The following is a 26,522-nucleotide window of genomic DNA, read 5'->3' as shown; positions in this document are numbered from 1 at the left end:
TATGATTACCCTGGTATCCATTCTGATGGGTGGGGTGGAATGGGGACGGAGGGCAGGAGTAGATGGGAATTTCCTATTAAAATACAGAGAGGTGACAGCAACTGAGATTATGAGAAGTTTCATTTGAGAACCGTTGCGCATACCTTGCAGAAAACATGGATTCCAACTAGCTTTAAAAGGGAATATAAACATTCTAGTATACTGCAGATCTTACTGCATGAGAAGAGTAATTAGTTGGCCAAATGTAAAACAGCATAAATACATGCTAATTTTTATGTTTGTACCATATGGCGAGTTCCACCCAAATTAAAAGATTAATGGAAATACCAAATCAATAGATCTGGCATATACCCGGCTCATTTCTGAGGTTAAACATTTACAGGTATCATATTGTAATAATCCACAATTAACTGACTTCTAGAATTAATAGACAAATACTAGCAGTTACAAAAAAAATCATGGCAGACAGGCACTCATACTTTCCCAGTTACAATAGTATTCTTTTGTTACTTCAAATTTTTAAAGTAGTAATATTGAAATTATTGCTCAGCAACATGATGTCAGTACGTGTGAAAAATCACTTACAGGACAAGCAGAAGTGCAACAGGGATTAAAACTACCTTATCTATACAGAACATCAGCTTCATAATCAGTGCCAAGAAAGCGAAAGAGTAATTTAAGTAGTATTTTCAATTCCACTCAGAAAGAATTCCCAAATGCGTCTAGGGCCATTAAAGTTTTGTACTGCACATCAACTGCTTCTAACAGCTTATGTAACATCTCATGTTTTGAGAGCATGCCTTTTTATAACTACCTGCAAACCAAGTAAGAACTAAGAATAAATCAGTCTTACCTTGCTTCTAGATATCGCCCGGTAACTAACATTAGACCTCTCAGTGCAATAAAGGTATCCCTTCCCCAGGAGCGAAAAATTCCAGAAGAAAAGTGAGGTAAACCTAAAAAGAAATGCCATTATTCATCTCAGAGATTTCTGCAGTATCATTCTAAGTATACATGCATGTACAAAATAACCAGAAATAAAAAAATATATTCACATTTATAATGTTTTTCCTAGATTAAGATATTTTAAGTAAGTAATCTTCTTTGACAAAATGAAGACAGACCTCATTTTAGAACAATATCTTCTCAAATTTCAACATCATGCAACAGAATTCATCATATGAATAACAGTCGTGTTTACATTTTTATTAAAGCACTTTGTAACTGTACCAAGTGCAATCATTGGTTGAAAGAAGCAGAAAAAAAAATTAAGACAAAAAGCCAGAACTATGACAAGATTTATAATGCTTTGTTAGCATGAGTTCATGTGGGACAGCCGTGCAATGTCAGTAGTATAAAGGGCTTAAGACTGGAGACCTATGAATCTCCTCAGCCCATAAATGTTCTCAGCCATATAAAAGGAATCCTGCTTCTCTCTTCTAGCAGCTTCTAGAACTACCTCTTACTGCAGACATTATAACTTTAAGAATGGCTGACTGATTAAGCATCATAATTACAACAGTAAGGTCCATCCTTATCTCTTCTTCCATTTATTAACTTTTTCAATCTATCAGACAATAAATTCCACAATGTAAAGTTTCAAAACAGCAGTCTCTTGTACATATCCGAAAGAACAACATTAACTTCTGTAACTTACTTTTCCAAAGTATTTGCTAATATTCAAATATGGCCTGTATGTCTCTGCAATTTTATAGTATATGGCAGTTGAGAGTAACTCATACATTGACTGTTACAAACCTCAGACAAATACCAGTGAATAAATGAAGGGAATATTTAAAACCAAACCCTTTAGTATAATTAATCTTTATGACCAATTAAGGGAACATTGTGCCTCTGCTTCTAGGTAACACTAAAGCAGGCAAGTGGAATGTTACTACAAACCAGAAACTGAAAGCAATAAAATTCCATGAGAGAAAGAGACAGCAAAAGAGAAAATAAACACCCCTGTGAGACAGATGCCATTGAATCTGTGGATGTTAAAAGTTTCTATGGTTTCAGAAAAGGAATAGGCCAACTCAGAACAAAAATAAAATCATTCTAAGCCACTAAACACAGAAGATAATACTTCTGACATAGCAAATCGTGTTTTATACCTCAGTGTTCTGCCAGCATCTGGCAGTCTTTGAATTGGGCATTTTCCTGACTACTTTTATGCTCTTTCCTTTTGGAGACTATTTCAGATCAGGCATTCTTCTAGTCTGCTAATGGTTCTTTTTCTAAGAACTTGTAATCAATAAATTCACACTTGCGCACCATTACAATTCAGTTCGTAAACTAAAACCTATTATGCTAAGTATATTTATCTTTTTTTAAACATCAATTTATCTTAAGCAAATCCTCTGGAAAGAAAGTGGAGGTACTTAAGAATATCCATATATGATGAAAGTGGATATAGCTAAAAATGTCTCTAAAGTGTTTATAAGCTCACCCCCACTCCCCCCCCTCCCCCAAGAGCAGTAAAAAAATGTTGTTAATAAGTACTGCTAGACAAAACTCCCGTATTTTTAATATGAGCAAACCTTATCTTAGAGACAAGTTAAAACGCAGGGGAACAGTGTGCAAAGCTGCGACATACATTTTATACATGGTTGTCGACATATGAACCCCAAGCACAGTGAAGACAATTTTAATATAGTCACTAAAAACAGTTTAACTGTTTTGGAAGACTTCTTATTTTCCTTTTCTTTAATGTTGTCCTCACTTACCAGCTGCCAAGGAAACAGAACACTGTTCTTCCTTATCTGTAATCTCATTCAGCCTACGAGGAACATCACGTAAGGAAGGCGACAGATCTGGCAGAGAAGAGTATTTTCCTATCCCACACATCTGGACTGAACCCAAGGAAAGGTGTTTAACAAATGTTGAACCATTCTGCACAAAGCTGCAATCCAACATAATAAGAACAACTATAAGAACAGTCTATAAAATGTATCCCTTTTCATTTAAAGAAGACTATTTTAAGTATTATGCATAATAAATATAATAAACTAACAATAAGTTGATGTTAGTATTTTGCATTAACTAATTTTGTACATAACATTTAATTTGTAATTTTTTTTTTTTTCCACAAAGATGGGTGCCTCGAATTTTAATTTACGTCAAATACTTCTAGGGAAATCATTAAAAAAAAAAAAAAAAAAGATATTTGTTTGGTTTACTTGACACCTATAAACAAATTTAAGATATCAAAAATACGATAAGATACTTTGCTATGAACAAAAGTCTGTCAAACCTAGTCCTATTTATATATATATTCATGTACATTAATAATTGTCAATCAATAAATTGGTTAACAGATTGTCTGAAATAATGCAACCTGCATCCCTGACTAGTTCCTCTTCAAGCATTTTTTCATAGAATATACTACATCCCACATGATTTCACAGCCCGACCAAACTCTATTCCCATTAACACCTGTATGTTAAAACAACACTGATTTGTTGAGAATGTTCATAGCTAGAATAAAGCCCCCATTAAATCAATCGCACTTCCCTTTCCAAGACGAGGCAGGAGAAGCAGACACTGAAGATTAAACTCTTATTTCAAGAACTGAGCAAAGTGCTCAGATAATTAAAGATATGTAGCTGTGTTAGACAAGAAATGTTAAACAAAGCATCAAATACAATCTGGCATTTTATTTTTTTCCCCTAAACTTTAGGGAATTATTGCAGTTGTACTAAAATTATAGCAAAAAGCTTCCAAAGCCTGGAAAAGAAATGCTGGCTTAAGCTTTCCTCCCCTTACTGCACAATGCCAACAGTTATAAATTCAAACCCAGGAGAGAGAACTGAATTCTCAACCTTCCAAACCACCACTGTTAGAAGATGGATTTGAAATTCACTGCCAGTTTTACCCTTTTACATTGGCCAAGTACAAAAATACTCAAATTACATTCTCCAGCAGACAAAACTTAAAAGGTGCAGATATATAGAGATACCTCTATAGCTCTGATATGCCAAGCATACCTAGACATCTGATGCCATCCCACATCCAGAAGTGTTGTGTATGCACCCACTAATATGGCATCAAAGTAACAGGGGATGAGGTAACGTGGAATTCTTTTTAGGTAGACAAACATGGCCTTCAACCATCTGCCAACCTATTAAAATACAACAAATAACGAGAACTTGATAACACCAGGGTTCAAAAGCCAGTGCTTTTAGGATCTGTTTAGTTAAAGCATTTGTCACAGTTCTTGTAAATTTACTGCACCTCAGTTATGCCTGACCACCAGAAAGATGAGGTTATCTTCAGTTATAACACAACTAGCGTGCAACAATTCACGTCTGAAGTTATCCTTGCTAGATATTTGAAGTACAATTGCTGTACCCTCCTGTTCGTAAATTTCAGATAAGAGAGATGAACCCCAGGTAGTAAGGAAGAAATCTGTACGGCATCTGTACTGTGACATAAATTGACAAGAATATCAACTATAGAGAGAGATTATATTTTGCTAGATGTACAGGGAAAAAAGTTATTATACTGAGTACCAAACAAAAGATGCAACCCAAAAAGCATTATTATGACCAAGTGTGGGAAGGAGGTTTCTTACTGCTTAAAAATACAGCACTGAAGATATGAAGCTTAAGACCAGGGATAGAAAAATTATCACAAGGATAAATTATGTACAGCCACTAGTGAGAGTGATTTCAGATGTGGGCCTAGGCCTCCTGTGTCACTGCAAAGTGTTTGATACCTGGGAAGTATCTCTCTTGTGTCCATCTAGTAGTGTTAATAGAACATCATGGCATCCTACTAGGGAGTCAGTAAAGATTTAAACTTTGCAGATGAAGAAAGTACATGTCAATATTTTACAGGATGACACTGTACTTTTAACGTGAAAATTATGAAGGGAAAGTTACTTATGCAAAAACTGACATTGTAAGGTTTAGTTTCATGTGACCTCAGTATAGACATAGGTACACTATTTTCTGCAAAACAGAATGAGACACTATAAATGAAGAACTCAATAAAAAACACAGAAAAATATGCAACAGTCTCTGAGGAGCAGTAAATCTGGAGTAACAGGCTAACTTCCCTTCCAGAAAAGCTCCATCTCTGAGGTCAGATTCAGCATACATTTCACTACAACATCAGACTGTTCTATCCATTTTTCTGCTTTCTATCACTAAACTAGACTTCAGAAACAAAATAAGAACACTAAAGCCTTTATTATCATATTCATTATGCAAGTTACCCAAATCAGGTCTTCATCTTGTGAAATGAATAAAGCAACTGCTGTGCAGGAAAATAAAACATCACAAAGAAAGGTAAGGACTGTATTGTAATACAGATAACTTGAATTTCAGTAACTCCCATCTTCTCAGTGCTTAACTCTGCAATCTTACTATAACTGCATCATGATTATTTCGTTTTTATTTGAGGGGGAAACCCTGCAGGCCTTTATGTAAGGACTAACAAGGCTTGCATGCCTTACGTATTTTTCACTTCTCTTTTACAGTATACTCTTAAACAGAATTTAGGAAAGGGAAAAAAAAAGAAACCCCAACATTTTAATAATTTGATCTCCTAAAAGAAATTGCCTAGACAAGAAGTATGCTATAGACAGACTGAGTTTCAAAATACACCAGTGATTGACAAAAAAAGGTCATTTAAAACCTGGAAGTCACCAAATAAGTATTTTACTCACTTCTGCACAGGCTCCTGCACGTGAAATCAGACGATTACTGACATAATCGATCATCCAGTCTCCAGATCTTAAGTTATCACAAAATGGATGACCCAAGTCATTCTTTGGTCTGATGTCTGCCATCACTGACATAAACCCTGAAGATACAAACCCAACTCTGCATTAACACACACACCATTACCACAAACATCAATTACAAGCCAGGAGGAAAAAAGTACACAGCAGCAGGTGTTTTAACCGGATTTAACAGCATTACTTTTCTTGATCTGCAGAACGAGTTGTGATTCAACTCAATTGTGGCTTCCTCAGTGTACACCTTACAGTAACAAAAATCACTGCAGAGTAACTAGCATGATGGAATTCATGAACGTGATAAATGATCAATGCTACTCAGTAATCTAGTAATACCTAGCATTCAATTAATGTGACTTTTCACTGAAGGTATATGCATTTTCTGTTTATTTTAAAAGCCAGAGCATTGGTGTTAGAACACATGCTGAAAATTACTTCAATTTCCTGGGTACAACATGGATTAGTAGAATGGTCAAGCAGAAAAAACCCTTAGGTTTTTAATCTAAACAATGGCTCTAGCCATAAAAGAGCATTAAGGTATGACTTAGATTGTGCAGCTTTATTTTACTTTTATTCTTGACAGAAGAAAGACTGCTGAAACTATTACCTTGCAGGCCTGCATACTTCAGCGGTGACCAGTTTGGTACATCGTAGCAACCTCCACCATCTTCTTGCTCTTCTGCCTCACACCTATACAGTACTTGATTTAGGTCAGCCAAAGTTAGTTTAGATGCAATACTGAAAAAACAGCAGAGAAAAAAAAAATTCCAACCCCAAAAGCAACATTAGTAGAGAAATAAAGAAAGGATTTCACAAACAATTCTAGTTTCAGACTTGTATTAATCATAAAATCATAAGTGATTTGGGTTAGAAGGGATTATTAAAGTAATCAAATATATACAATTCTCTCACCACTTAATCTTGGTAATTAACAGCCTGATTTTTCAGATTTTCTGAGATGTTCTGCTCAGATGTTTCAATATTTATTTAGAAGTACTAAAGCCAAACAATCATACCCCAACACTGACAAGCACTCTATGACAGCAAGTCTACTTTAAGCAGCAGTTACATAGAACAAGAACAAAAAGAGCCTGGGAAGTTTTTAAGTATTAACTCTGCTTAGTATTATACGTAGAAAAAGAATATCTCAGAGTTTTTACTGCACTCTGACAATCCAATTCCACTCATAGCAACAACAACAACAACAAATTCCTAACTTTAGGTTTACAGACTGTTCTTCGCTCCCACTGTAGCTCGCTCTGTTTTACTTCAGAAACTTAAAGAATACTCACGAAGAAAATAATGTTTTTAATATAGGTTCTGAATGATCATCAGGAAGACTTCCAGATTTAAAATGAGGGCTGAACTGGATCAAATGATTGCGGAGTACACCAACAGCCTCTTGTGCCTTTGGGTCCAGACTAACTCTGTAAATACAAATGCATAACTTGTAGAAATGTAGCACTTACACTTAACTATTCTCAAGTCTCCAAAGAATCCTATCCTTTTATTTTAACTAATACAGCCATTTGACGATTATAACGTACCTGAATACTATTACACTTCCTGGTGTTAACTTTTCAAATTCTATTTCTTGAACAAATTCATTTGGCCCTTTTATGGCAGTTCCAGCTTGCTTTATAATTTTACTCTCTTTAATCTTAGAAAAGAAAACACATTTGCAACTGAAATTCAATGTCTTTTTCTAATACAAAACATGACAAATTACAAAATATGTCATCAGAACATGGGTGAAGTGGGCTAATTACCTGGATATGCTCTCTGAGTTCCACTGTGAAATTAGGCAATCCATTTATAAAATGTTCATCTTTTCTGTAAGGACTAGCTTTTCTCTCAATAGTCCTAGCCTCAAGTACTACTTCTTCTATTTTTCCTAAGAAAAGTTAAATCATGTTGTAGCTGTTAAGGTACTTTAAATGAAGAGTGATTCCTTTGAAAACATGAAGCAAAAACTAAACCCCTAAATATTCAAAACACAAGTCTCTTGTACAGCTGAAGACCAACCAAATGTGACAAAACATATGAGGAAGTGTTTTAAAATATCCTATAAACATTCATTACACATCCACTGGCTATATTTTATTTAAAACTAAGATTTTGTTACTTTATAAATTAACCATAAAAATCAACCAACAATTAGTAAATTACAATCAGTCTTTTACTGATCACAAGCTCTGTTAGTTCCCTTATTATCTTCTAGGAGACTGTATTAGTTTCCAAACTGCAGTAACAGATGGATTATCTTCAACGTGTAACAATTTCTTATTAATATTCAAATACTCTTCATTTTCTCTATCCTTTCAGCAATCTACAAAATAAGGTATAAAGTCTTGCAGCTACTTGTAAATGTCTTAACATATAACGTGTCTGACATGAAAACAGGCATACACATGCACTCAAAAGAAGTGAGTATGCTTAAAAAATAGTCAGTTTGGAAAGCTGCTCTTCAGAAATATATCCAGGTCATGTACAGAAGTCATTAGACTTTGCTACTATTAAGTATAGTAAATACTTTGCATACTTAATTAATATCATGTGTGTATTACCTATATGTTATCTTTACATTAACTTATGCAGTAAAAAGTTATTTCTTATTAAGATGTATTTTAACTTCAAAAAGAGTCATATATAAGAAAGCTGACTAGCAATGACGTCAACAAGTATGATGAGATTTTAGCCTTTGTCCCCCCAGTATAACACTTAATAAATAGTAACTCCACCCCAACCTTGTACAATTAACCATCTTGCTGTTAACTACTTCTTACCAGTTCACAAACGAGAGAGTAAAACAAAATCACACCCTCATGGGGAGCTTATAGTAGGAATTATAGTAAAAATGAATGCCTCTGAAAAACCCTAAGCAATGTAAGTTTGCTATTGTTTCTTTAACCACTTTTGGTGCATGCATGTTAATACATATAAAAAGAGTATATATATACTGAAAATTCTCATACTGATTTAATGCATTTAAAGTTTAAAAGTATAGAGTAACTTGAATTTTTTGTACACTTGCCATCTCTTGAAAAGAAAACTGATTACCTGGGATACACATTTCGGGTACTTCTTTACTGAAGAAGGACGTTTTAGGATCCCTAAAGGCAGTTCGACTTACAGCCACAACAGATTGGTGTGTGTTTGGGCAATGTCTTGTCACTGCCACTATATCTTCATCAACTTGATCCACATACACCTAGAAAAGACATACCATTGCAAATGTGCTCACTCAGAACATAAATAGGCAGAAATTGCAGTGTTACCCTCACTTCTTGCCTGATTAAAGCCTTTAGCTCCTAGCTCCTGATGCAGCCTGTTTATGGCCAGCCTTCCTGCTAGAATTCCTGTTTGGAAGTTAACTTCACCAGAACTCAGGTGTGCTGCTGGATTCCATTTAGAATAAAACCTCTCTTCAGATACTACAGAGATCTGTAAAGAAATTAAGATTTAAACAAATATCAACTACTCTGGAAAAATCAAAACAACCTGAAGGTCTCTACTATATCATCAGTTCAAATTTCATATGAAATTCGACAATCTGAAGTAATGGGAGCTAGTGAATTGCTTGGAATGTCAAGTAAACAACATTAAAAACACGTCCTAGGACAAGAATAAAGTTTACATTTTTCAAAGTAACTTAGGAGTTAAACTGTACACTCATACCTGGTGTGGTACTAGTTCATCATAGCCTTTGGTGCTTCCTGTAGCACAACATGCCATGGAAACAATCATTGCACTAGGAAGAGCATCATATGCAGATCGGTGCTATGTTAAAAAAAATAAATAGGTAATAAATGATGAAACAAAAGACATAATTCACCCCCCCAATTCAGCATACAGAAGATATACTCAGTGTAACAGATAAGTTGTTAATCCCATGATCATCATTTTCTCAATCACAACAGAATTACTACAAAATTACTACAAATGCACTAACAAAAGCAACTTAAGAGCACAAAATTAAGAGCTCAAAAATGGGCACTCCAATTCCCACTACACACACTCATTCTCTCCTGTATAACAAGCACTTAGGAGAACAGGTTAACAAGCAGAGATAGAACCACTCAGAGTATAGCTGGAATGAAAGAATCAAAACAGCTCATTAAGTTTTATATACTTTTTCCCTTGAAAGACAGAATCTTGAACTTCAGAAGGACTTGTTATTAAATGTTTACTCTCTGCATGAAAACTTGAAGATCTGAAACACATTTTTCCTAAATATAGCTCATGAAAAACATTCAGATTGGACAAAGCCCTCCCATGGTTCAGAACTATCAATTCAGAAAATATTAGGCGTAAACTTTGAGTTTTGGTTTAGGGGCTCACCTGAATTGGACATTCATTGTCATGTGTAATATCCATGAACAGTGCATGAGCAATAGCTGGCATCAAAGGCCTCAAACGTGGCTGAACAAAAGAGCCAACAGGTTCACCTCCAAAACGATAAACCAGCCTTCCCTCTTCATGGCTATTATAAGCGGTCATTGCCTCTAAAGAACAAAACAGGTAAGTGTTTGCGTAAGTAACTACCACAGAGTTCAATACGCACAGAGATGTCAATGCAGCATTTTACAGTTGTTGCTTAGGTTTGTTCAATCATTTAAAAAAAAAAAAAAAAAAATCACACGTAACTATATTGTCCAATGTGCGTACACAACCTTGGAGTATTCCATTTCCTGAAATACATTAAGGTAGAGAAAGCTAAAGAGAAAGAAGGAGAAAAAAAAGAAAGATCTGAAATTGTTTCTCACAGGCTTTAGGAAACCCTTGCAACAGAAACCAGACAATGCAGCACTTGCACAGCAGAACTGTGCTACAACTTCTTGTCTCATCAGAATAACAGTGAAATATCTAACCTTCTGTAAAACTAATACAGGATGCCTTCTCATTTTACAGCTACTACTGTATTTTTTGCTGAGTATCAAAAAATTCACAATAGAAACTGTACTTCTGATTACACGGAGTATGCAGTTAGAAGTGCATAATCCAGGACAAACATTTTCCTTGGCAAAAGCATGTCATCTATAAGCTCTCATTGGAAAGACACCACACACAGAGCAAGCCTACCTCTTATTAAGGAGGTAATGCCCAGCCTATTCACAAAGATATTGTCCAGCTCCTCATTTCCCGTGAACAGTTCAGCCACTACATACAAATTGGCTCGCAATTTTCTAGCTGTGTCCAGCATGTACTAAAAAAAGCACAGCCAAAAAAAGCCACAGAAAGGGGAAACGTAGATACAAAAAAGGACCAGTTTCAAAGCTAGGCAGGGATTGGACAATAGGAAAATGCCATGCAGCAAAGACAAACAGAAAACCAAAATTAAGGAACAAAAAAGTTGTTACACAGAAGCGGACACAAACATAAGCAAAATCAAGAATTAGCATACGACACAGGAGAAGTTAAATACAACATGAAGAAGAAAAGGTAAGTGCATAAGCAAAGAACACGAATATGTAAGAAAAACAGGAAAAATGCATACCAATGTTAGTTTCACATTAATAACTCCAAACCATACATGACAATCCTAGACAATTTTCAACTGCTTATTGTACCTCTAATCAGGCTGGTAATTCCCAGGCGGTTGACAAAAACATTGTCAATGTACTCACTGCCCGTGAAGAGTTCAGCTATCACATAAAGATCAGGTCTGACTGATCTGGCTGTTGCTAGCATCTCCTATAGATCATAATACATATTTAAATCAAGGCATCCATTATCATCCATTATCAATCAAACATAAAGGCATCATTCATATATGCAGTTCATTAAAAATATTAATAACAGCTAAGATTGGTAAATGCATGTTACAGAGATTATGTATAGACTGAGTAATTCTAGGAAATTCTCCGATGACTTTCAGCTAGTTACAGCTAGGTTTTATCCAACCCTTGTTCTTGCAATTTGAGTTTAGCTTTTGATTAGAGATACCCATTTAAGGTGAAAAATCTGAGGAAGACTTCAGTTTAAGCCTTCAAAGTTACAATTCCAAAAATAGTAATAGTAAGTGACAGAATGGCAGAAGTTTTGAAATGGCTGCATTTAAGAGCCACTTACAATTTTTGTGAGGTCAAATCAACTTGTTTTAGAGAGCTCTTCATAGCACTAGGTAGGTTCTGTAACCAAGCTAAGACTAAGTACTAACAAGCTGCACTACTCAAATCTATTTATGGCTAACTTGTATACTAAGTCAGATTTCTGGATGTAGCCAGCTCCACGGTAAACAGTAAACACTAATCTCTTAGCAATAAACCTGCCAGCCTAAACTTTTTGCAGGTGTTCTTTACCAACTTTTAAAGTCTGGGAAGTAAACCACTTCCTGTTTAATTCAGTAACAGCAAAATATATATAGCAAAGAAACACTTAAGGCTTTCAACCAAGTCTTGGCAATGACCTCAGCTAAAACTGACATAGTGGATACCAGCAACCATTGCACTAGGACCACAGCTACATGGGGGAAAAATTAGCCAGGTCCACTGCACCCACAGTATTTCAGCTGCAGTAGATAATTAAAAGATAGAATAGCTACACCGCTCTACTAACTGTTTAAAGTAGCTGAAACCATATCTGAACATCACCAGTCAAGAAACCTTGCTTATGCTTAAGGAAGAGTCACTCACACCTGAACTCTGCCATGTAGATCCTGCAGATTTTGTAACAACAGTGCAGGACTTATAAAGTAGCTTCTATCTGTGAAATAATAAACATGCTTAATTTTGCGTACCTCAGCTACATGAATAGGTGTTGAGTGACAATTGTCAAGACGAACACCGTGGAAATGTTTGGCAGTGATTTCAGTGTATTTCTTCATATGTGCCCAGAGGTATGGGCAGTCTTCAGGTTTTTTACCGTAACGCAGTTTCACACTGTCTCCCCAACAAATAAGCTCTCTTCTCAAGTAAACATTTGAGCCTGTAAGGGAAAGAAATTCAATGTAGTGTATATATAGTATAGAATGTGCACCAAAATGAAAATGTGGCATTTCATGTTCTACTGCTGAAGAGCAGAACACCGATGAAGAATAAAAATTCTAACAATAACCATATAAACTCAAAATCTACATTGATGTTTAATTTCAGACTACTCCAAGGGAATATTTAACTTCTATAGTGATACTGAAATAATTCCACAGATTGAAATAAAATTTCTTTTAATTCTTCAAAATAGTATAAAAACCATATTTGAGGGGAAAAAAAAGAAAAAAGCAGTAAACAAATGAACAAAAATCAGTAGTTCGGTTGTTTATACTGGCCAAATTCAAAAGCAGCATCTCACAGTGTTACCATAAATAAAACTGTCACAGCCACAATTTAAATTTTTCTCTAACAGCAGACTGTGATGCTGTAGGGCAAGTTTCCAAAGTGCTCAGGTAGGTATGTCACTTAAACAAAGTCCCTGAATCATTTTTGTGTGTATGAAAATACTTATCCTCCATCTAATCTAATTTCATATAATATTTTTCCCTTCCTTTTGATGCAATCAAAAGACACTCTTTAAACCTGAGTTCACCTGTAATATATTTTCTGCACAGAATATACTGACAGAGACTTAACTACAACTTAAAATCACTCACATGTAAAAGAAGTGACTTCTGTCCCATATAAATTGTGTCTTTGACAATGGCAGTAATACCATTTAAGAAACAAACCAACCCACAAAAACCCCACACTATCTACAATGTGTAATATTCAGGCACAATGATGTAATTGTCAATAATCAGACCCCACGTATGACAAAGACAATTATCTTGGAGCCATCAGTCTTCTGAAGGTCTGTTAATCTTATCTAAACCTAATCAAAGCATGAACAGCACTACTCAGGATGGTAAGACAGATACTCAACTGCTCTCTGCTACTCCTAGATGACCTATACTGATGCATTGCCACAGCTATTTTAGTAGTTAAACCTTGGATTAGATCAGGAAACTTGATCAGTTGAAATGTAATCCTGCCTTAGCAAAGGGATTATTTTTCAGACCAATTTCCTAATGCTTACATTATGGACACCTAAGTGATTGGGCCTACATAATGAAAGGCCCACAACAAGAGTATGCAGATGATAAGTAGAGAGCAGGGATTTTAAAGTCACTACTACTTCCGAAAACTTTCACGTAAGCACAGCCTACCTTTTATCTTCACTAATGAACACATTGCTACATGCCCAGAAAAATTTACTTTCTTTGGATGTACACCATGATTTTTTTAAGGGCCATTTGCAGAACGGGCTGCATTTGTTTTGCAATTCCTGTATTTGTGCCATATGTATCATCTTTTCATACTGCATTCTCCATTGAAATAGTATGTGGTATAAAATAAATGTGCAATACAAGTATAAAGCACTCAAAAAGCTGTAGATTAATTAAGTGAGAAAACCCAGTAATGGAAGTTGCGTATGCTAACTAAAGCCAGTGACCGAGGGAAAAAATACAACAGTTTGCCCAGAAGAAAGGGCAATTAGCTGAAAGGCAACTGAACACCACCATCCTTGAAACAGACGATACTCATCCTGGTGAAGGAGGAAAAAAAGTTAAAAAACAGCAAAAGGACTGTAGATCATAGTGCAGAAATTAGTTGTTTGTTAATTCTAGATCACTCTGGAGTATCAATCAGATCAGTTTCTAAAGAAAACTCAAACTCTTAGATAGATGTTTTTAATTAAACTGGCCTTTGTTTGACTTAGTTTACAAAGTGAATGACTACTCTGAAATAAAGAGTTGTCAATCTTGCTTTTACTGGATATCAGTGCTCTCCCAAAGGAGTTAGAATACAGTATTATGGTGCATGGTGCTTTCATACCTCATCTTACCTTCACAAGTAATCAGCATACCTAATTTGGATTAACTGTGTCATCTCTTGACTACCTGACTGTCACTCAATGGACCTTTCAAGAACCCATTTTTTGTTCACTAGTGCAGTAAAATACTACCCACAGTTTTATTGGTTTAGTTTCCTGCCACACTGTCATGGTGTTATGGAAATGCCCACAAGCAGTGGTGCTGGAACAAAGTAAGCAACAAAGACAATGACAAAAGTGGGGAGACAGAATGTCCCCATTTCAGTGGCAGAAAGCTAGTAATTTCCTTCTCAAACCTTGAAAAAACTACCTCAAGTCCCAGTTCTTAGTTGATCTGTATGCTCAGTGGGACATAAAAGCACTGTAAACTGAGTATCTGCTATTCTGCAGCTTCACAGAAATACATCTGGAAAAATACAGATTAAATAAAATCCTTTTTGCTTTGACTAGAATATCAAAAGTTTATAAGATGATTCCAAGTTCTTTCACAAACCTGGTTCTGCAAAGTTTCTGAGAGGATCATCCCCCATAACCCAGCCATTATGAGCCATGAAATAACAAGCTTTATCTGGCTGATGTATCATAGTCTCTTCTTCCTCCACAGTCAGCTCTTTGAATGGGTAAGTAAAATACCTATGGAATAGACAGGCAATTAAAAAACAAACAAACACACAACAAACAAAAAATCCCCACATAAGGTAACCTAAGCTGAAATTTGTTGTCTCTGATATTAAATATCTACTACGAATTGGCTTGCTGTTAAAACAGATAAAAAAAAAAAAGTAGCTGCTAGACTATAAATGATGATGAGTTTTCTATTTCATAGCATTCCTTGAAGGAGAAGACAGGTGTTGCCACTATCTTGGTGTCAGCTGGTAATGTAAGAATAAATCCCTAGCTATTCAGATACATGAGCGGCATCAAGTACATCAAGTACATTAAACTCAAAAGGTGTAAGCTTTCCTAAGTTCCACCCCTCTTCCACCTGCAAGAGCAATTTGCAATATGTAAGGCTTCAATGTGCTCTGAGTATTGTTTCATGCTCTCTGGTCACATTTCTTTACTAAAGTTATCACTGTTGCTTCAAAAAGACAGTAAATTCAGCAAGTGGAATTTGTCCATGGGAAAGAAAACATACACTTATATATATAAATGTATACTTTTAATGAACTTAAAATCTCACTTTCCCTGGATAGAGTCTAATAGTTTCCAAAATAAACAAACAAAATACCTGGTAACTAAGGGATATTTTCTACTGATAGGACCCAGCTTAGGACCATCACCAGCCAGTCGTTCATAAACCACAGTCCCCACAAGACAATTGATGGCCTAGAATTAATTAAATTATACGTTATTTAAATGACTGATTTATTTGCAATTTAAAACAACTCAGCGTTAAAAACGGAGTAATTATAAGACCTGCTCTTGGTGGTGATTAGTTTGTCTGTATTGTTCAGTGTTCAATTCCTCAATCCTCTTGCGAAACCAGTTGCAACATTCTTCTATTGCAGCTGGTCCATTGCTTATCACCAGGAGAAAATTAAAAGCAGACAAGAATTAGAATAATTTATTTAAAAAACATGTGGTATATATAAGTAAAAGGAATGAAAAATCTAAAGCTTTCTCATCTCTGAAAATAATTTCATTTGCTTGGGTTTGCAAATTTAGCTTTGCTTCTGATTTAAATATGTAATCAGTACTACAATACCTGTGTGGTATGAATGTTGCCAAGGCTATATTCATATCTACAGTACAGCCAAATCGTCTAAAATCAGGGTCCTGAACTACTTGAAGATGTTGATTTGGATCAGATTTAGTGCTCATTTTGCCTAAGAACAAGACAGAAAAGAGTATTCATAAAGAAAAATCGGAATTGCATTTAAAAGACATATCGCTTTAATAATCCTAACATACGCAAGATATGGGTAAATAAATACTTTGAAGGGGTGCAAAGTCTTCAAAGGCTGTAATAGCCCTCAAAGCATTCTTGTATGCTTAAATCAGTGCAGTAGATACCACACATAGCAAAAATTGGATTATTTGTTTTCCATTTTACTGTTAAATTTACCTAGAAGTTTCTTAAATTATAAATATATAATCCACATGCTTCAGCAACATACTCTACCTTGAGTAAGAAGCGTTTTAAATTGCTGCACAGCTTTGTTAACATCCACTTGGAAAAACTCCCATAGCTTAATTTTTGGGTATATATCTTCCCAAATTATTTTACGGATACACTGGAAAAATAATTATTATGTTAGTTAATAATGTTGATGATTAACATAATTCAGATAAGTGCTCTTGTGAATTGTTCAGAAAAAAAAAAAAACAAAACCAAACTACAACTGGAGAGAAAAGGGTTATTTCATTAAATATATCTGCAAAGTATACAGCATTTTTTGTGCATTTCCACAACCTTAGAAATATTAAAGGTTTATTCAGCTATTTATAGTGTTCATTAGCTTATACTTAGTTCTCATTCACTTACATTCAGGTGATGATCATTTTCAATCAAGGGAGGCACACCTTTAGCAGTATACTTTCCATCAGCCACCATACAGGTCAAGTGCCACAGAGCTCTATCCAAGACCCAAGCTGGCTTCAGGTGAGGAGAATTTACAAGGTTATAGCCACATTCTGGATGCATCCTGAGCCACTCACTGTTAGTAGCTTATTCAAGAAAGGTAAAGGAGGGGGGGAAAGGGGGGAGAAGGGAAAAAAAGAGTAAGTACACAAGCTGAACACTTGATGTTAAGAGGTTTGCACACAACAACTAAGAAGTTAAGGTACTGTGGCATGTACAGTTCGTTCACATTTCAAATAAGTTTTCCTTGCCAACAGAAAATCATGTCTTACGCAAAGGTGTGTGTGTTATTGATCACCATTTGTTTTGCAATGAATACAGCTGCAGAGGTTGCAGAGAAATATTTTGTTAGTTACATAAAAATATGCAATAGTACCAGCAATTTAAAACACACACACACACACAAAAAAATCACATTTTTGTTGCAGGAAATATATCAAATAATGGACATGAAATGCTCTTTGTCTGTGCCAAGCACACACCCCAAACCAAGACTTAAGATGGCCAAAGTTGTCTATTTTTTGATATCTTACTTCTATCAGCTGCTACACACACAACCAGAGAGCAAGAGTGCGCTCACACACCGCCCAAGAAACAATTAATGAAAAACGTAGTTAAATGGGCTTTTAAGAAGGGATTAGCTGTGCTACAGTTATGTACATAAGAAAAAGAAAATTGGTGGCAAGCAATGCCACCAAGTCTTACACAGGAAAACGAATGCATTGTCTGGTACATGCAAATGAAACCCGAGTTCAGATCAAACACTGCACTACTGTGTCTATTTCCTAAACTTCCCCCATAGCATCAACAAGCACCAGAATACATGCTGAACATTAAGAATTAGAGAAGATAAAGAGCCTTCACTAGAAAATGGGTGTAATGTTCTTATACAGACAGTAGCATGCATACAGCAGTATGAGTAAATACAAATACAGCAGACAGAATTTTGATTTCAGAAGTATGACAATGAAGAAAAAAATCCTCAAGAGTTAATTTCTTCCCATTTTTGAAACTGCCATAAACACTGTTTAACTGAAAATAGTTTTGTATGCTCTTTTGAATCAATCTCTGCAATTGAAAAATTAAAGGTAAAAAAAAAAAAAAGGCATGGAATACATTAAGAACAAATTTTATTTTTAAAAAACCTTGTAAAACCCAAGTAATTTTTCATAGGACATGTCTTATGGATCCATTGCTTTAGAAAAGCAGAGAAAAACTGAAGTAGTACTTCACACAAGGGCAAATAAATAAATAATTAGAAACATGAAGAAACATTAACATCTCCAAAATTATAGCAGACCAATTAACACTTGAACCCCAAATCTGATTAGTTCCAAAGGCATTCAAACAAAATTGTCAACGGGAAAGAAAAGTACACTCTCTTGGTCTGTAGTACGAACAGCCTTTCTGAATACCCTCATATATTATGTATCAAAACCATTATGAATATGTCAAAATTCAGTGTTTATACGATCAAACAATTTGTGGAAATTAAGATCTTCATGGTTTAAATGCCACCTACAATTAAGAACACCATCCTTATTTTAAAAGTTATATGAAGCAAAAATAAGCTCAGACTATTAAAGGCTGTTCCAGGCCAATTAGATCTTCCCCCTCCCTTTTTTTTTTTTTTTTAAATACATACACTACTTCTGAGAAAAATATTTTTTTCCTCAAAAAGAAAAATCTAGGTTACTCTTATTCATCTAGTGAAAACCACAATTTACTATACAGGACTTAGATGAGTAAATACAATTAATTCTAAAAAGACAGTAAGTCATTTAAATCTGAGGTGTTATTGTGCCAAAAAATAAAAGCGAAGAGGCCTTCAACTAGTTCTGATACAGAACAGAATTATGTTTTCTGATCAGAAGATTAGCTCCAGTGATTCACAACTTAACACCAGAAGAAATCTCATTCTGAAAACAAACAAACAAACAAAAATTGCCCAAAACATCACTTGTGATTGCACTGTATTACAGCTAGGGAAAAAAAATACACTGAAGTATAAAAAAATGAAAATATTAAGATGAGGAATTACAGACAACAATTTCTAAAATCCATTACATTCTTAGTTAAGAAAATAATTCCACATTTTTCAAAGTACTAATTGTTATACAACTTAAACAGAAGCTTAAAATTTAGTAGCTGATGGTCCCTGCACAAGACTATTCTTTTCGTCCCCTTTACAAAGCTGAGAAAAGGTGGTGTTTGATGTGATCAGTCAAGTGCTTGGAAGTAGGATGTACTCAAGTGTTAAACTGCCATTAGACAATAGTAGCCTCTTCTGAAAGATAAAGCAGATATAATGTAATAAACTGAAATAATTGATATGATTTATTACAGCCACCAAAAGTTCAGAAAATAAAAAAACCCAACTCCCCCTTTTCTATCTCCTGGTGAAAAGTAAATGCCAGTGAACACAGTATTTCTTATTTGAGGGTGTTTGAACTACCTGAAGGAAATGGCAACCCACAACGGGCACATCTACTCAGTCACCAGACAAGGTTTTCAAGTTTATCTACGATACTCCCGGCTATATGTAAAGTGGATGCATGCAGGGATTTTAGAGTCGGGCCATAGATGCTGGCTTTCAATAGGGCCTATCAGATGTTAATGAAAAACTGATTCCCACCGTTCCCTACCGTGCGAGCAGCCTGTTCTCCACTCCAGTGTAAAAGCCACACACCTTAGCTTAACTACTTCATATCGAAAGTGAGGCGTCTGACTTCACAACAGGAGCAGAGAGGAAGCACTGCCATTTTTATACGGTAGTCTCGGCTAGAAAGCAGAAACTACCAAGATACATACTAAGCCGAGGGGTCATGAGCTGTTAGAATTACCAGCATTAGAGGATTTACTGAGAGACAACTTAAGCGTTTAGTGCAGACATGCTGCAGAATTAATACCAACGCGCAAGCATCCATAATCTGCTCACAACAACTGATTATGTATTTTATGTCTTTTATATTCAAATGGGACTGTGAAACACCTTTTACAATAAACCATCCTAATGTGCAGGAATGAACTAATTTAACTACTACAGTTTACTGTTCAATTAAAACACCAAAAAACCCAATCCCAGTGAAGTTAAATTTCCATCTAATCAAGATCCAGACAAAAGAACCCTAAAAACTATTTTCCTCCTTTCTTATTTTAAATGCTTCCCAAAAAACTCCACAGGCATACAGAACATTATTGCTTATTCAGACGTTTATCAATGTGCCTTTATGCTTATGCTAAATTTGGCATTTAACGAAGTTTAGTGTCAGTTATAAATCACAAGGTTTTGATCATCAACAACAAGGGGGGGGGTTTTGGGGGGCAGAAATCAAGTTTAAACGTTTGAAAGCAGAAAACAAACCCATCAAGTATACCCTGCTTAATGACCTAAGTCAGGACCATGGCTGTTTGAGTATTTCTACCCTTTTAAAGACACTTCTAAACATCCTTTAGTTATAGTATAAACCTTTAGTCTAGTCATCCATCCCAATGAAGATTACTTTGGACTCTGAATGTAAGCTGAAAAAAGTCCTTCTACAAATATAGTCAAATAACGTGCCATTTTTCTTCTCAAATACTTTGTGGAGTCTGATTTAGTTTGCTTCTATGGACAGCAATACTTTTCTCATTAGTAGCATACAAATATACGCAGTGAAAAGAAGACAGGATCGCAAGCATGTGTGAGAGAAACTGGACTTCTAGTTGGCACAGTCCAAGGAATTTTTTATCCAAAATTGGGAGAATGTTTAAAAGCCTAATCCCCTTAGACACATAGTCAATAACGATACTTGGGAAGTTTGCAACAGATAGGGTAAACAACAGGGCCCACACGGCATTGCAGACCAACTGCATACCAATGCTTGGCAGCAGTCAACAACTAAGAACTAAAGCAAATAAAGCTTAAAATTCACAGGTATTAGGGTTTTTTAAGCTTCAAAGGACTAACTAACATACGTAACCCCCAGCTGTACTCACTGCTATAAGAATGCTAATTATGGTGATCTTTAGAATTACAGCATAAGATTAAAAACTACATTATAAAATTAACCAAAGTAAACTTGTTATCCAAATAATCAGCAAAATTACAAATGAAGTACTGTAATTTTATCAGATCATACTGAAGAAAACCCACTGTCCCTCAAGCAATTAAAGCCTTCAATGTATTGGCATATCTGTGCTTAAAAAACACCCCAAAAACAAAGCTACCCCTTTTTCCCCCCCTCCAGTCGACTACATTATAAAATTAACCAAAGTAAACTTGTTATCCAAATAATCAGCAAAATTACAAATGAAGTACTGTAATTTTATCAGATCATACTGAAGAAAACCCACTGTCCCTCAAGCAATTAAAGCCTTCAATGTATTGGCATATCTGCGCTTAAAAAACACCCCAAAAACAAAGCTACCCTTTTTTCCCCCCCTCCAGTCAGTGCTGTAACATTTCCTCCATTGCTTAATCCTAGCCTCTCGTCCCTACTCTGTTTGTTGTCTGCATGTAAGATCAAAATTGGAGCAGTTACAAAAGTAACACTGTTTAACAAGAAAGAACTCAGTTTTATGTTCACAAACTAATTCATCATGCAGATTCCATCCATTTTTGTGGGAGCAGCACACTACAGATCATAAAAATACACGCATGCACAGTTCATGAATTCTCTCTAGGAAAAGCTTTTTTTTTTCAGCAATAATATTGAATTATTTCACATCTCTAAGAGACATAGCAGTTATAATTGTAGAGTCCTGGATTCGAGAGATTCAAGGACAGAAAACGAAGTTGCTTAAAACAGCTACTAAAGGATGGGTTCAAGGAGGAAAAGTTAAGGCAAATAATGAAATACAATTATAGAACCAATCTGGTTATTAACAATGACAAAATTCATACCAGTATGATTGTAGACTACATCTGTGATGCAAAGCATGTTCCATTCATTTTTCATTTTTTCCACGAGAGCTCCTATATCACTCCAAGTGCACTTTTTATTATGGCTTGAAAATTCAGGATTTACTTCTAACTGATCAGCCAGTGAGTAACATGATCTGGACAGTCCAAGCTTCTGCAGTGGTGTAAAGTGAATCATGTTGTAACCTACACAATAAGAAGCCAGTTATTTAATAATAAAAACAAATTTCAAAGTTAATTGAAAGAAGCACAGTAAGTTACAGTTATAACATGTACTTAAAGCTAGTGTTTGGAAATTCTTCAAATTCTATGTAACACAGCCTTTAAAGATCACCCTTTCAGTTCTATAAAATTCCAAGTCTATCTGAAATCAAAACAATAAAAACAAAAGTGTTTTCACGCATTAGGAAACCCCTGAATATTTGCGCTTCTGCAAATATTTTAGTAATTTCACCGACTTAATCTGTTAAATAGATTTAATCTAGTGGAAACTGTGTAGTCTACAAACTAAAGAACTAATGAGTTGTTTCCACTGAAGCTCTTCAGTGCGGCTTTGTTTTTTAATTATCACACAAAACAAACGTATAACCTTTAATATATGTATTGGCGTTACCTGTTTCTTTCGCAACTTTAAGCCTATCTTCCCATTCGTGAAACGGTCCCAGACACTTAGCAAGGAACGTCTGGAGTGTAACACAATCCAATGGTAATACATGATTGTCCGCTCCAACACGCAAAATGGGATCCACAACTATGTAACCTCCACCACTTTTTTCATTTCTAGGAAAAATTATTTTTTATTGGTATAGTAGCACCCATTGTACCAGTCAGTTTTAGAAACAGAAAACAACAAGCACACGTATTTGAAAAACACAGTAGCCCTGCACAGTGGTTGGGAGAAGGGAACAGGACTGCAGGGCACCTGAATAACACAGGAAACACTCAAGAGGTGTTCATCTCTTAGGCATCATCTCTCTGTTGGACTTAAAACAACACTACTGGGATACAGAGATTTCAACTCTCTGCAGAAGTGAGATACCTTATATTCTGAGACAGAGTACTGGTACCTCCTTTTAGGATATGGACAGAAACAAAGACAGCATTACTGCCCATCAAAGACCTCCATTTGGAACACCATCCTCAGGAAGATACGAGCTAAATGCCCTTTTATGTCTGAAGGAATTTAACCACCCATCTTCCAGAAACTCAGAATATCAGACTACAATCATTACAGATACTGACATTCTCTTCTGCACTTGTCCTGTTGAAGCAAAGGAGGAAGTAAAAATGTGAAGTAAAGAATGCCTGAACCTTTGTGCTAGAAAGGCAGAACACAACTGCCTAAGTCAATGAAGAAAGTACAAATTAATCATTCAGAATGCTGTTAACTTTGAAAACTTAAAAACGGCTTTCCTTTCCAACATTCACAAAAAAATTGATGAATTTCAGTCTGGAGAATACAGAGAACATCAGAAAGTATTCAACCACCACCACAGCTACTGCCTTTCATTAGCAGATTCAGACAGGCGTCATGGTTGCAATTTGAAAAACACACGGAAAAAATGGTTTTATTCTAAACAGTGATTTCTTCGGGTTAAAATGTAGATCAGTGGAGCAGACTGCACTTAGCAGTATAAAAATTTACTTACCCAAGACTGAAATAGTACTGGTATGACCCAGAAATCAGGAGATCCAGCTTGCAGTATTTGTCAGAGTCATCTTCTTTTCCTGTGGGATTGTGCCACGACAGGGCCCTGAACTTGTGGCGATCAAATACTTCTCCAGAAGCTGGATAATTTGTGTACACAGTAACAGGCTTGCCTTGAAGAGTCGGGCCCAATCGAAACTGTAGTTCAAAACCTCAAGAAAAAAAGATAAAATCACTTGATCAGGAGGACTAGATATTTCTATTCCATAATTCCAAATCACAGTTTAAAATTATGTTAGGAAGAAAGTGCGCCAACATATCTGCCAAGAATTTCGACAGAATAGTATATTTCTACAGTATCATCACTCCTTACTTTCCCAACGTTCTTCTTTGCACACTTTACATCCAGTCCTTTTCCTTTACTTACATGGCACTATTGACTTCCTTTCCAATTTGTTCCTCTTTGCTACATAATAAGTCTTAAAACCAAAATACAGCAAAACATCGTTGTCATCAGTCTAAATACAATTCTGTGCAGATTTTGGACTGTGTAGTGTTTAGGTTTACCAAGTCTATACATTAAGCTGACCCATGAAAACATCTGAAAGAACTAGGAACACATTTGGAAACAGAAAATATTTCAAATCCCTTCATAGTTCTTTGAGGGTTCACTAAACAACAGTAAATTTCTTACACTTTTAACTGTAAAATGGCATATACTTGTGTATAATCTACAATGTACAAACAAATTGTTAAACTTTCAGAGAGCTCAACAAACCACAGGGAGTTTTTTATACGTGCTGCAAGTCACAAACACACAGAAAGAGCAGTATTTAGGCTTAAGATACCCACAATAATTAGAGCAAAATTAAGTTGAAATATTAGGCCCTACGATCATACTGTAGTCTGTCCAGTTGGATATGAAGAATTCAATTTAGTCAACAGGTTATTTAGTCAGAATAGGTTTCTGCTTGCAGGCATGAGGGTCACCATCATATGCAGGGCTAATTACTGGGTCATTTCAAGTGAATGAAAAAGGTGTAAGTGCTTGCACAGTAACTTTTACTAAATTACATGCCAGTCGTAGTTAACTGTAGTAAAACACCGAGTACTCCTAGCAGTCTACAAAATTTGCAGTAAAAGAAACTCATTATTTGTAAAAAGAGAAAAGTTACGGATACACAGATAATGAATCATAAAGCGTAAAAAAAACTGAACAATGTCAAGTTTCAGTATCTTAAGTTGAAAAAAGTCACTTCCTTATTAAGTAGAATCATGGAGACTCCAATACCAGAATTCAATGTATGTGTACATTTAAATGTAAGTCTCACTGAGCTTGCAGTTTCTTTTATTAGCATAATCACCACTGCCCCACATAAATCAGCTTTTTTTAGGATCTGAATATCTTTCAGGTAAAATAAAGCTCATTTGATTGCAAAAAAAGACGCCACAAACACATTACATAAAAAAAACAAACCACTTTTGGAAGGTTAAGTCCACTCTCCCCAGTACCATCCTGACATTTTATTACAAGGACTACTAAAATTAGAGCACAGGGATATATGCCATTGATATCTTGTTTCCTGTAACACTTACACTGACATCAAGAACGCTGTGCTCAAAATTAGCTATGCCCTCTCAGAAGCTGCTAGCAGCAGAGGCACTTTGAATGTTTGATAGCCATGCGCTTCTGTGTGACTCCTTCCAAAAAATTTACACAACTGAAGGATGAGTTGAAAATGGAGGTTACAGTCAACTCTGCACGTCTTTGCTACTGACATTTTCTTAGATCTGAGTGTCAGAAAATTTTGAAATCAACACAAAAAGAATTATTATTCCAAAGAACCAAAATCTTGCTCCTCTACTAAACCACTTTGATATTAGGTACCTAGATCAGTAGCATAAAAGAACCTTGACAAAATGTCATGAGTAATAAAAATTGTTTCATCATTAAGGGTGGTTTCTAAAGACAGTGGCTTTAGTTTTCTAGTCTGAATTTGCTGACCAGCATAACAGTGGACCTATTAGTGGAGAATGCTGGGTTTTGGTTTGGTGTTTGTGGCTTTTTTTTGGGGCGGGGGGGGGTGTGTTTTAGATTTTTTTTTTTTTTTCCAAATATACTTAAAAAACGGTTCCTGAGAGAAACTACATTAAGTTTTAAGAAGTATGCAGCCAGAATACTAACATAACACAGCTATAACAAATCTGACAGGCAAGGTAAGATTTAGGAGGACCTAAAGATCCCATATTCTGAAACGTTACTTCAGACTTTGCATTAGTATTATTGATATATTTCAAAATTACAATATTAAAGATGAGGCGCTGCATAACACGTTGCAAATAAATACTATAAGCTCAACTTAAAAGGACTTTTTCGGGTCACTGACTTAGTTAATAAAAAGAGAGGTCCTGACCTACAGGGCCTGTCTAAAAAAATGCTTTGCGCTTCATTCCCATGAAGACTGACAACTCCTAGCCTATCTGCTCTTCAGTTCTCAAGGGTTTTATGTATCAGACCGAACGGCGACTGGAGCCCACAGAGCTCTGCAGAGGAAGCCAGCACGTCAAAAATGGTTTCTTATTAAAACAAGGGGAAAAAAAACCCCACGAAACAAACCAAACAAGAAAGCCACCCACAAAGCAAACGAACCAAACAAAACCCAACAACAATAACGAAAGAACACCCACCCCGAAGCCAACGACGGCTGAGCTCCCTCTCCACTGCTGCCCGCAAAAGGTGGCGAGCTCCCCGCCATTTCCCCGCCAGCCGGCCCCGCAGGCTCCCCGCCGAGGAGGAGGAGGAGGTGGTTGTGCAGACTGCAGCCCACCGCCCCCG

General features: G+C 35.8%; 1 protein-coding gene across 2 annotated transcripts in view; it reads right to left on the bottom strand.

Moving 5' to 3' along the window:
* AGL (amylo-alpha-1, 6-glucosidase, 4-alpha-glucanotransferase) overlaps nucleotides 1–26,522 on the bottom strand; it is a 35,244-nt gene that overhangs the window by 8,577 nt on the left and 145 nt on the right. Inside the window, exons 1-24 of one of the 2 annotated variants that reach the window (XM_010157242.1) lie at nucleotides 24,276–24,279; nucleotides 23,688–23,898; nucleotides 22,652–22,818; nucleotides 22,021–22,224; nucleotides 17,040–17,221; nucleotides 16,677–16,788; nucleotides 16,260–16,380; nucleotides 15,971–16,073; nucleotides 15,783–15,880; nucleotides 15,045–15,184; nucleotides 12,483–12,670; nucleotides 10,826–10,949; nucleotides 10,085–10,248; nucleotides 9,422–9,523; nucleotides 9,035–9,187; nucleotides 8,804–8,954; nucleotides 7,513–7,637; nucleotides 7,291–7,403; nucleotides 7,036–7,170; nucleotides 6,351–6,481; nucleotides 5,672–5,808; nucleotides 3,987–4,120; nucleotides 2,727–2,902; nucleotides 854–956 (exon numbers count right to left, since the gene is read on the bottom strand). In XM_010157242.1, coding sequence (XP_010155544.1) covers nucleotides 854–956; nucleotides 2,727–2,902; nucleotides 3,987–4,120; nucleotides 5,672–5,808; nucleotides 6,351–6,481; nucleotides 7,036–7,170; nucleotides 7,291–7,403; nucleotides 7,513–7,637; nucleotides 8,804–8,954; nucleotides 9,035–9,187; nucleotides 9,422–9,523; nucleotides 10,085–10,248; nucleotides 10,826–10,949; nucleotides 12,483–12,670; nucleotides 15,045–15,184; nucleotides 15,783–15,880; nucleotides 15,971–16,073; nucleotides 16,260–16,380; nucleotides 16,677–16,788; nucleotides 17,040–17,221; nucleotides 22,021–22,224; nucleotides 22,652–22,818; nucleotides 23,688–23,898; nucleotides 24,276–24,279 — 3,278 coding nt within the window. Of the gene's footprint in view, nucleotides 1–853; nucleotides 957–2,726; nucleotides 2,903–3,986; nucleotides 4,121–5,671; nucleotides 5,809–6,350; nucleotides 6,482–7,035; nucleotides 7,171–7,290; nucleotides 7,404–7,512; nucleotides 7,638–8,803; nucleotides 8,955–9,034; nucleotides 9,188–9,421; nucleotides 9,524–10,084; nucleotides 10,249–10,825; nucleotides 10,950–12,482; nucleotides 12,671–15,044; nucleotides 15,185–15,782; nucleotides 15,881–15,970; nucleotides 16,074–16,259; nucleotides 16,381–16,676; nucleotides 16,789–17,039; nucleotides 17,222–22,020; nucleotides 22,225–22,651; nucleotides 22,819–23,687; nucleotides 23,899–24,275; nucleotides 24,280–26,522 lie in introns of those variants that run through there. The other variant, XM_010157241.1, reaches the window with a different exon arrangement.

The sequence above is a fragment of the Eurypyga helias genome, unplaced genomic scaffold, assembly GCF_000690775.1.
Source record: "Eurypyga helias isolate BGI_N326 unplaced genomic scaffold, ASM69077v1 scaffold34568, whole genome shotgun sequence".
Taxonomy (NCBI): Eukaryota; Metazoa; Chordata; class Aves; order Eurypygiformes; family Eurypygidae; genus Eurypyga; species Eurypyga helias.
The sequence above is the reverse complement of the archived record's forward strand: the minus strand, read 5'-3'. Positions and strand labels throughout refer to the sequence as shown.